The following is a 10,925-nucleotide window of genomic DNA, read 5'->3' as shown; positions in this document are numbered from 1 at the left end:
GGGTCATTGTGCATTGTGTTGTGGTTAATCAGATACGTATGTTAGCCAGCGCCCATCCTCCTTAGGGCCTGAATAGGAGACTTCTCTAGCAAATCTTTAAACATTTACTGAAATGCAAGTTTGCACCAGTGCACCCTGAGCTGTTGGCATTTCTTTTCTGTTTGGGGCAACATAGTTTGTGTATAACAGAATGCTGAAAATCTCAAATGTAGTCAGTCATATTTTGGTGTAGTCGGTCATATTTTGGTGTGAAGTCGTCCTGCTATACTATTCTTCACATATTTTTTTAATGATATATGAAATGTTTGGAAACATTCATAGTGTTCTTACACAAGATGCGTTTGCCTGAAAATTGCATAACAATTGCAGAACTGCTCAGTTGTTGCATTGTTGGTATTCTGGATTTATATGCAGAAAAACAAATGGACCAACAGAGAAAAAAACAAGGATATTCCAGATGTGCTCTCCAAAGAGCTAAACATGCAGTTTTATTGTTAGCGAGGGATGTATTCTTCCAGTTTGAGTAACGTTTATTGCTGCTGGAGCTCTGAGAAAGACTTGTCTGCATCTGGGTAGGGTTGTTATCTATCTTGGTTATTGATTTTTATTTTGATTTATACAAATGTGAAAAAGATTGTCCATCTAATTGTTCCATGTGCCTGACATAAAATACAGGCAAGCTGGGGCATTTGAAGATAAGCCTTGCATGTTCTCATCGTCCACAAATAGTTCCTCCTTCCCCTACTTTTGATTTTCTAGTGCTTGGAAAAAAGATGAGCTCTGCATGAACTGAGGGTCAGGAGATTCAGGCTGTTTCTTTCTGGCGAGGGAGTGAATTCCAAAGCTGTGGGGCCCTTGCAGTTAAATGCAAAGATGTGAGGGTTGGCGAAGAACGAACACAAGATACGCTCCAGCCTCCGCATCCCACCAGGGGAAGGTGATAAGGGTAGAAGAAAGTGGACAAACAGAATCTGGCAAATAGTTCTCAAGATACGTGCATGGCAGTAAATGCATTTTTTAACTTCACCTTTCAGTGTTTTTCTTCATAGCAAAAACCTATTGCTCTAAAAGTTTGCCTGTGGGCTGGATCATTCTGATTTCTAACTGCATTATGTCAAAAGTGCTTTATGAGCAGAAGCAAGTGATTTCTCTTCCACCCAAGGCAGTACAAGAGGGACCAGGCACCAGGCTGGCAGCTCCCGCAGGGCTGGTTTTCACTACAATTCCTTACCCAGTTTTTGTGCAATTTGGAGCGTGAAATACTGTCACGCAGGTGAAGTGAATCAGCTTTTAAACCGCGCTACTATTTTTGTTTTCTTTTTCTGTCCAGTCTACATGTTGCAGAATTTTTCTCTCTACCTGACGTATAGAACTCACTCAATGTACTGGGGCTGTTGTCTAATTATATTAAAACCGAAAACATTGCCTGTGCTAGAAATGATCTTATAAATGAATCAACATGGGCGAACCAATTATGCTACCATTTAATTTAGCTCTGAATTAGCCCAGATTGAATTGAACAACAATTTCCCTTCCCACCAAATAAAGCCTGGTCATCTTCTGCCAGTCAGGAAGGTTTGGAACAGCCATTAAACAAAGGGTCTGTAGTTTATTACTTTTGATATTTTATTTCCAAGCAGTGAATCCAACCTGTGATGATGTGACTTTGAACAAATGGCTTGTTTTATGCCTCAGTTTGTATCGATGATATTCACCTCGGGGTGAATACACTTGGCCATGCAAAGATGAGATGTACGTCATTAAAACTTGCGCTGTCCACACTTCCCAACGGCCTTGCTCGGTTCCACCTACTGCATCACGGACAAAGAGCACTATACATTTATTTCTCTTTTATTTTGGTAACAAAAGTGTACCCATACTTATCTTGACAGTATTTAACGTTGCTTTCTTTGCTAATTATAGAATGCCTGACCCGGATTTCACCGTCAGAGATGTGAAGCTATTAGTGGGTAAGTTATTTTGAATGCGCGGGATTAACTCTATACAGAAGAGAATTGCTTTGAAATACTTGTCCAGTTGTGTTTGTAGACATTTGTGATAACTCTCAGAATCTGGGAGAAGGCACGGAGAAGCAATTTGTGAATTAAAAAGGCTGGGAGAACCCTAATTAGTAGCTGTGCTGACCAGACTCTGATCTCATGCTGGATAATTGGCCATTTGAAAGAGCGCGAATGCTTTTGCTCCTAACAGGTGTCCTACATACACTTTGTGATCCTGGAAAGCAGCAGCTCTATTGATCGCGGTCCTATTTGTATTTTTTCTAATCTGTTGTAGAGCATCTGTTTGTAAAAGGTGTGATTGGAGCCGGGTCACCTTTTGCCTGTGCTCTCCCCACCGTCTTTATCAGTGTCAGGCCAGGTCAGTGCTTTGAGGAGACGTTGCCAAGAGAGACGGAGCACAAAGCCCCGCAAACCGCCTGACTTCTGATAAGACACAAACCAGAGGAGCGCTGACTCTAATCATCAAATACTTCCTAGCAATTTTTGCAAAAGAATCCTTTTTTAACTCTAAGAAAAGCTACATTTTTAGTAGGATGATACAGTATGTTTCCTTGAAATCTGCTTTTCCTGACGATGGATGTGTTATTTGCCGTTTATCTGAAATTGTTACTGGATAGCGATAGTGCACTCTGAAGTCGTCGCTGGCTGTGTTAGCTGCCGTCCTTCACCCAGCCTTTCAACTGCATTCTTGTTATTTAGAACTCGCTGGCTTTATTTACACGCGTTGTGGCAGGAATTAATCCTTTAAATTAGCCCAACCGCTGCATTCTGAAAGGCAAATCTCTGAAAATGACTCTTGAGTTTAACAATCAATAGGAATATCAAGTCTGGAGAAGATGTAGTTAAGAAAAACAAGGGAGAGGAACTTGTGCCTCATTTCTGGGCGCTGGGTTATCTGTGGGAGAGGGGTTATCTCTGATAACCTTCCTTCACAAACAAAACTTGGCTGTGGTGCTTTATTTATGACCATTTATAAGTGAGGGAAAAAAAAGGCCGCAAACCTCTTTGGCAGCAAATGTGAGGGAAGCGGTGTGGGAAGTGCCGTTTGGTGCCATTTCTGTCGGTCAATCCGCAGTTCAATTAGGAAATCATACGAGTGTATTCAAAAGTCCTACATCTTATGGATTTCCCCTGCACATGCACATTTATAAGTACAGAATAGCTCTTTTTGCTGCGGAGGAGCCTTGTGCATACAACTTCTAATTATCTGTTTGTTATTTTGTGTGGATTTGTTGCGTAGCTGATAAACTGCCATTTCTGTGCTGAAGCTGGGGTCTGACTTTGGGATGTTTTGGACCAGCGTGGTGTTGCATAACAACATTGTTTTTCCTGTATAACAGGCAAAGTGTGGGAGTTGCGTTTCCTCAAGATTGGTGTCCCTTGAAATATTGGGGGGTGGAGATTCCTGTGTACAGGGCCAGGATATTTATAAATAAAATGAGATTTATAAAACAATGGAGCAGAAATAACAATCGTAATTAACTCTGAGATTAACTTCAATGTAAAAGTGTGCGGTTTCTCGCAGCTGTTTCAGCAATCCATGGATGCGCTCCAGGCCAGGTACCACACATCACAGGCCTTTTTTAATTGTGTTTGGACAAAATCCCTTTGGAGTCATTGTGCTATAATTCGGTCAAGACCATTGTCACCTGCTGTCTTTTTTTAATACGTTGATGACTTCTGGCATCGCGGCTGGAAACTTTGATTCAAAAGATCTGAAATATTTGGGAAATGGACTGTAAGTTACACCTGAAAAATCCTGGTTCTTATGGCAAATCGTTTCTATCGCTGTGGAATTTGTGCCGGACGTTAACGGCCACCTTGACGCTGAGAGCACCAATTCCTGTCTGCGTGCCTCGTTTCTAAATTATCTCCTAATGATTTCAGGAAATACTGGTGAGCAATTTTCCTGTTGCATATCATTGCTGAGAAGTTTTTCTAGTTTTAGCTTTATATGTTGCACTATCAATCCGAAGTTCAAGTAAAGCAGGTGAAAATTCTTGTTTTATTAATACCTCTTGTGATTGTCCCTGAGTTTATAGCAGACTCCTCAGACCGTGCCTGAACCTCCAGGTATCTGTGTTTCTGAAGCGCAGGGTTTTCAAAACTTGTTCAAGGTTTTGCTGAACCTGGGAGGGGAACGACGGTTTGTGAATGTGAAGTGGAATGATCATAATTCTGCATCTGAGTGTGCGTGGGAGTCGATAGAGAACATAGCTTGAAAAATGTTGTGTTCGGTGTAAACTGTTGTTTTCTTTTTTTAACTGCTTGTCATTATAGTATTCTGGTGCTATTTAAACCTATCATTTTTCCTCGTTTCTTCTTGTATCAGGGGAAACTCATTCGTTATAGAACATTTCAAAGAGATGATGCTGGGTTTTTCCAAAGCACACCAATTCCATAGGAAGTTGCTGAGCCTTTGGCCTCCAATTATTCTGAAATCTTACTTTATAATATGATAGTTGTGTCGTCTCTGTGTTTGGGTACCTGTGAGTAACAAGGAAATAAGGACAATCGGTAGCCTAGCTTTTTAAATTTCCCTTTGAAAACCGTAATCTGTGTCAATAACAATGTTCTTTTTCTGTGCCTACCTGGGCTTAAGTGTCTATTTCTTTTTTTAGTATTTTGCCAGACTTCCAAAGAAACATTTCCATCGCTTGTTGGATTTCTTGTTTGTTTTAATTGTTTAAAACATGCCGCTACCAGCTGTGATTTAGTTGGGTGATGTTATGACCAGCGCATCCATGTGCATGAACGTGCACCTATGTGTAATGTATGATGTGTAATGTGTGTGATGAAACGCTCTTCCCGTGCAGTTGCTTTATTTTAGAGAACAAACACTTTAAACTGCACAGCTGGGAAGCGGTTTTAACGAGACTCCGACCTCCATACGGAAGATATCCTGGATACTTTTTAAACCTGAGACAGTGGATTAATTTCAGCGGTTGGAATTTGTCTGATCTCTGCAGTGGCTTTGAGCCAAGAGCACAAATGGAGGAGAGCAGAGGAGTTACTGGCCTGCTCAGGAACTCGAGACAACTCTTGGAAGAAGAAAAACGCTGTTGTGATTTAACAGCTCTTAAGCTTTGTAATTCCATCGCATAAGGTAGATTTGACCGCTAATTCTGAAGGACAAAATGTCACTGTCATCTCTCCATAAGTTGATTTCATCTCTTCATAAGTTGATTTAGAATCTGATTACGAGGGTCATTGGCCCTCTTAATGTCTCCTTAAACATGTGCCACAGCTGCACTAAAATCTGTTCAGTGTGATTTTTGCAGGCTCCTTATTTTCCACTCTCGGCATGCCGTGCTGGTGTGGTGTGTAAGTCACACTGCTCTCTAGAAACACTCCAGAAGCGTCTTTACCAAAAATATTTTTTAAAAGGGGGTCAGTTTAGCTGAAAATCTGATTATGGGGAGTAACAGGTATGTGAAGTGGTAAGTGCTGCGACAACACAATAGCAATTACTAATTTTTCCTCAGACTGTGATTCTGAGTGACTTATTGCTAATGCCCAGAAGCAGCAGCTGTACAGAATAATTGATGTTTTCCAGGCCTCTCGCATTGGCGTCTTCCACCAGTGATGCCTCTAGGCCGCAGCTTTTAGACTCGTACCTAAATAAACTGAATAAACCGCTGAATAAAAGCGGTGCTGCTGGTCCTTAACGTTCATCGCCTCCTCTCTACGGGGCTTTGTGTGCCAGGATGTCATCGTGGTTTATTTAGTGTATTTCGGGACCCGGTGTCAAAGCCGGGATTCGGTGGCGCACAAACCAAAGATCCCGGTGAGCGGCAAAAGGGGCAATTTCCAAACGTGCTGAGGATTGTAAGGGGAAAAAAGAGACTCTGAGAGGTTGTGATCCCCAGGCTGCAGAGGTTAAAGCTGCGGGCGCAGCGGTCGCTCCGGTGGGATTGGCAGCATTGTTGTGTGGAATTCAGCGTGCCCGGCCGGGCATTGTGTCAGTGGGAACAGCGCGAGTACAGGACTCGGACTATTCATGGGGTGGTCTAACAGCTGACATCAACTCACTGATGGATTTTATTTAACTAACTCACTTCGGGTTTATTTATAGAATTAAAAGAAGCGTAGGAGCAGTGAAGAATGTATTGTCGGTGTGTATTTTGCTGTTAAAATCTGGTGCTGTAGACTGGACTGCACCATAAGGCTGACATGGATAGGAGATGTTTAGTTCCTTTCATTTAGTTGCTGTGTTCACAACTGTGTCGAAAGGCTTTGGTGTTTTCTTCTTGTATAAAGAATGAACGTAAAGCTGAAAGCAGCAAAGCTTTTAATTGTGATAAAGTTTGTGTGTTGAGGTATGGCAGTTAAACAGGGCAAAGCTCGGAAAACTGTTGCAGAGAGCAATCTTCACCAGGCCCGAAGAGATGATACACGAGATGGGACCTAATAGGTCATTTCAATATTTGATTTCTATGATTCTGTCAAATCTTTGAAGACCTGGCAGCAGGCTTTGATCTCCAAGACAAAGGGTGAAAGGAAACCGAGGCTCTACACACCCTGCTGCTTTCTTTGCTGGGAGTAGCTGAAGAGATACCTGATTATTGCTGGGTTTTGCTTTCTCATTAGAAACACCAGAAGAACAGGAGGTGAGCCATATATTTCTGTTGCAAATTGAGTGTTTAAAGAAATATGTGTGAAGGTCTGTGCCTCAGCTATGAGTTTCTAATCGTGGTGTCAGTGGAGAAAGATCATAGAATAAATTACATTATTAAATCCTAGACGTTTGCAAGGAAAAAGCCCGATAACTAGAGGCGTTTGGCCCCGCAAATGCTGCTGACAGGGTCGGTTCTGGAGATGCCGTTTGCTGTCATACCCCTGCTCATGGTTTATTCAATAAGTGAGTAAGATGTTAAGGACTTCATCGTAGTGCACTGAAGTGAACAGCTGAGCTTTCTTTAGCATCAGTGGAAGAAATTAGACCTGCGGAAGAGTATTTTACTGGCTGTTAAGGTTTTTTTCACAGGGGAGAGCCATAAGCAAGCTTTCTGAAGTTGGGCATCACAACATTTTGCTCATTGTGGGAGTAACTGCTATCTGGGAAGCCTCAGTTTCTAGTTCTCCTGTACACTGTAAATGATGTAGTGAGCGTGGCAAGCCACAACCTCTGCTGTGCAAGGCTGGAACGGGGTGGAGCAAGTTCCCTTAATGTAAGCAGGTTGATATAAATAATTTAAATTCAGTTGGGACCGAAAGGATTACTGCCCGGCAAGTGTATGTAACAGCCATAAGCTACGTGAGGCTCTGTATCTAGCCGGTTTTGTTCTGTTAAACACAGATGCTACTGTAGTCGCCAGGAACTCCAGCTAAAATGAGAATATGCACACCAGGTACTTCACAGAAAGACAAGAACGTGTTTCTGGAAGTAGGTGATAATGGAAGGGGAGTGGAAAGAGATGCAAACATTGTAGGTATTCATTATTCTGGGTTTATAAAATGTGATTATATATAAAAAACTGTACACACATGTATAGATGAATACATATACGTATGTATGAATTTAATTCAGTACTGAATCGAGAATCATCAGTGGTGTCTCCACAGAAAATTGTGGCGGTGGTGACTGCAGACCAGGTGGGCAAAGGCAGGAGGGAGGGCAGAAACCACGTAAAACATTTATTTTACACCAGCACACGGTTCTTCTGGTGTGTCAGCACAACGGTGCCCAAGCTGGCTGTGCTCAAAAAGCTGAACGCAAACCAGATAAGTGAGTAACTGCTTCCTAGTGATTTTTTTGATTCTTTCCTCCTGTGTGTTTGCTCCCCCTCTCAAACCAACCTGCTCTGGAAATTGTATCATGGTTGAATTCACATTGAACTACAAAGCAAGTCGAGAGGCTCGTAGTGTGGTCTGCGGGCAAGTAGGGGAAATTTTGTCTTAATCAGTGTTCAGTGCTCCATCCTGTGAAAGAAAATTAACCATGCAGATACAAAAGAAGGACAAAGCAGCCGCCCACTGCAGTTCAGGAAACTTTTCCATCATTTCTGCTGAATAGGGACCTAGTGCTGCTTTTTCTATAGAGCGACGCTCCATTTGTTTCAAGGAAGTTGTGAAATTGGAGACGGAGAGGAGGTGGGAGAGAGGCTCATTAGAGGAGCTGTGTTGTGAGGGGTGTTCCCCCAACCCAACGGGCTGTCTGGAGGAGGGGTGACCTGCACCCCGGGATGGACACATGCGGGGTTCGTCCAGGGAACGGGGATGGCACTTGGGAAGAGCAGAAGAACCAAGTCAGGAGTCATTGGCTGCTGAACCTCCAGGAGTCTTGTGTGGAGGGATGAGGAGGAGGCAGTGAGGTCTGTGCTCTGTTCCCAGGGCCCAAATAATGCGTATTTTTGCAACACAGTGGACCGGGCTCTGCTAAGGGAGGGTCAGCACTGATCTCACGGGAGGGGAGGTACTTGTGTGAAATATTTCCATTAATTGCAAGATTTCTCCTCTTGTTGCTCACAGTTTTTCTGTGCCCCACGGTGTGATCTGTGCCTGCCTTGCTCTCCATGTTCTACTTTTTTTCCTTTTCATCTAAGCGGGACTGTTGGAGTAGTAACCAAAACGGAGTTAGCGAAAGCATCCTCATTGTTCCTGTGGTTTGGAATGCCAATTTCTGTGTAGTTTTATAAAAAAACATATTGTGAAGATGTTCTTCATCCTTTGAGGATTCACGCTGAGGGTTCCCCAGTCTCTGGATCCTGCGAGTCGCACTGTGAATTCATCAATGGACTGAGACCCACAGGAGACGGGACCCGCAGGGGGATCCAGGGCACGGTGAGGATGGATCAGAACGGCTCCTTGAGGATGAGGCTGAGCTTGGATGTTCCTCACAAGTGCCTGTAAAATAATGGCGTGTCAGTGCTATTCCCCTTGATCTGAGGATCCAAACCCAACATCTGTGCTTTAAGGGAGCTGAGTTATGTACCTGGCTATGTATTTTTTCAAGGGAAAAAATGAAAAATCCAAACCCAGTGTAGGCCAAGGCCAGTGATTTGTCTCAGATGTTTTAAGGCTATTTGCACTGTTGCAGCAACATGTCTTTGAGATCCACTCTTTATAAAAACGAATAGTTCCTCCATTGCATTGTTTCGTGGCCAAGACTTGTTTTAAAACCTCTCACTGTTTTTAAGAAACACTTTGTTTTTAAAATCGAGCTCCGCGTGTCCTCACAGTCGTGCTGTTGGGGCTGCCCATGCGCTTCATGCTCTGAAGCTTCTCTGTAATTGGGAAATCTGCTAAGTCAGAGCTCAACTAAAATCAGCAAGTAAATGTTACCGCTGAAAATTATAATTTCCAAGTTCCTGTAAGCTAGGATGGAGTAAACCAAAGGTCTGTCAACAAAAGGGCTTGTAAGTACAGTTGGTGTGAGCTGGCCAGACTTCTGGCTGTTGCATTTCTTTTTAAATGTGAGAACTACAAGGAGGAAACATCTGGACAATTAAGAAAAAAAAGAAAGGTGCTGTTTTACTGAAGCGATTCATTCCAATTCCATCCAGCAGGTCTAAGTACAGCATTGAGGACTTACTGCCTCATCCTTTTGTCTGTGTCTTTTTCTTTCTTTCTTTTCCCTTGAGCGACCTCTCCTGTTTTCTTTGGATGCCTCTTTCTCTGGTGAGGCTGCTGTGCTCCCTGAGCTCCCCCGGGGTTGCGAGGAAGGACAGATAAATCCTTCCAGGCTCCAGCAAGTGCTATGAGGATGCTCTTACCAACTGTGAACCCATTATGATAGAGAGATGAACTTACTTTGCTGTAAGCAGGACCAGCAGGACTTGACAGATGGGTTTTGTTTCTTTGTCGTGGGATCTCTTAGTTCTTCGCGGGACCCCAGCAGTCGCGTATGTCGATCAGACAACGTAATGTGGTTTCTGAGCCGTTTCTGTTCCCCGTTTGCTCAGGTCTAGGAAGAATAACAAAGTTGTGCAGCTGCGCTGTGTTCTGTCCTGGGCAGAGTTAAGATTAGAAACCAGACTTCAGAGTTTCTGAATGGATTTTTTTCAAGTGAAGGTTACATTACTGATTTTCCTACAGTCCGAGGGCTCTATGTGATTGGTTAAAAATTGAAGCAGTTTGTAGCAGCTCTGAAGAAACCCTCCGAGACTTTGGCATCCACCGATACTAAGTTGGAGCGGAGCACATATAGAGTGGAAATCTCTCCGTATAAAGCGGTGTATTGCAGACCTTCAGGGGACATCGCCTCATTTACCATGCACTGGGTTTGTGCCTCTTAAACAGGTGATTGTTTAGGAAGGAGAGCTCAGGTCTGTGCTGTCAGAAGGAGCCGTTGGGGCTGCGGTTCCTGCCGCTGGACACGCATCCTCACCCGTGTTTGCGGGGCTGTGCTGGCAAAGGCAGGGAGCTGACCCTGCTTAAAAACATTATTTAAGCCTCAACAGTTTCTTGAGTATTGTCCAACAGTTTGTATCATGAAACCAGGACCCAGGGCAGAGAGAGGTTAAAACTTGCCCAGTGTCCATGACAGGCTGGAAATAGAACCTTGTCCCTCTAATTCCCCTGCTGTGCTCTAGTGCCAGGCCATCTTTTTGTCATCTAAACTGGCATCATTTCACTGTTGGTGCCTATTGTGTGCCCTGGTGTAGCGTCTCTGTTCCCCGTGCATCTAACAGCTTGATTTTTGCCATACCAATTAAGTCTGAACTGCTGTCCCGCTCATTCCCTCCCTTGCAGTGAGATGGTTCAGACAGTTGAACTGGCAGGAAACTCGCACTGTCTGCCTCCCTCACAGAGAGGGGGAGGAATAGATATAGTTGGTTAGTTAATGCTGATTTAGCTCTCAGCACTGGGGGATGCTGGGCTAAGATGTTATGGGTGTAGAATTCTACCTCTGTCCTGAGTTTCCACGGGGAGAGCCTGGCGAGTGAGGCTTGGACTGTGATT

The 10,925-nt window shown here is 43.6% G+C and overlaps 1 protein-coding gene across 7 annotated transcripts in view; it reads left to right on the top strand.

The window, feature by feature from the left end:
• KDM2B (lysine demethylase 2B) overlaps positions 1-10,925 on the top strand; it is a 117,935-nt gene that overhangs the window by 19,936 nt on the left and 87,074 nt on the right. For all 7 annotated transcript variants that reach the window (XM_082065876.1, XM_082065877.1, XM_082065880.1 and 4 more), the window contains one exon: positions 1,924-1,970. In XM_082065876.1, coding sequence (XP_081922002.1) covers positions 1,924-1,970 — 47 coding nt within the window. The remainder of the gene's footprint in view (positions 1-1,923; positions 1,971-10,925) is intronic.

This window comes from Streptopelia decaocto, assembly GCF_964273445.1.
Source record: "Streptopelia decaocto genome assembly, chromosome: 15".
Taxonomy (NCBI): Eukaryota; Metazoa; Chordata; class Aves; order Columbiformes; family Columbidae; genus Streptopelia; species Streptopelia decaocto.
The sequence above is the reverse complement of the archived record's forward strand: the minus strand, read 5'-3'. Positions and strand labels throughout refer to the sequence as shown.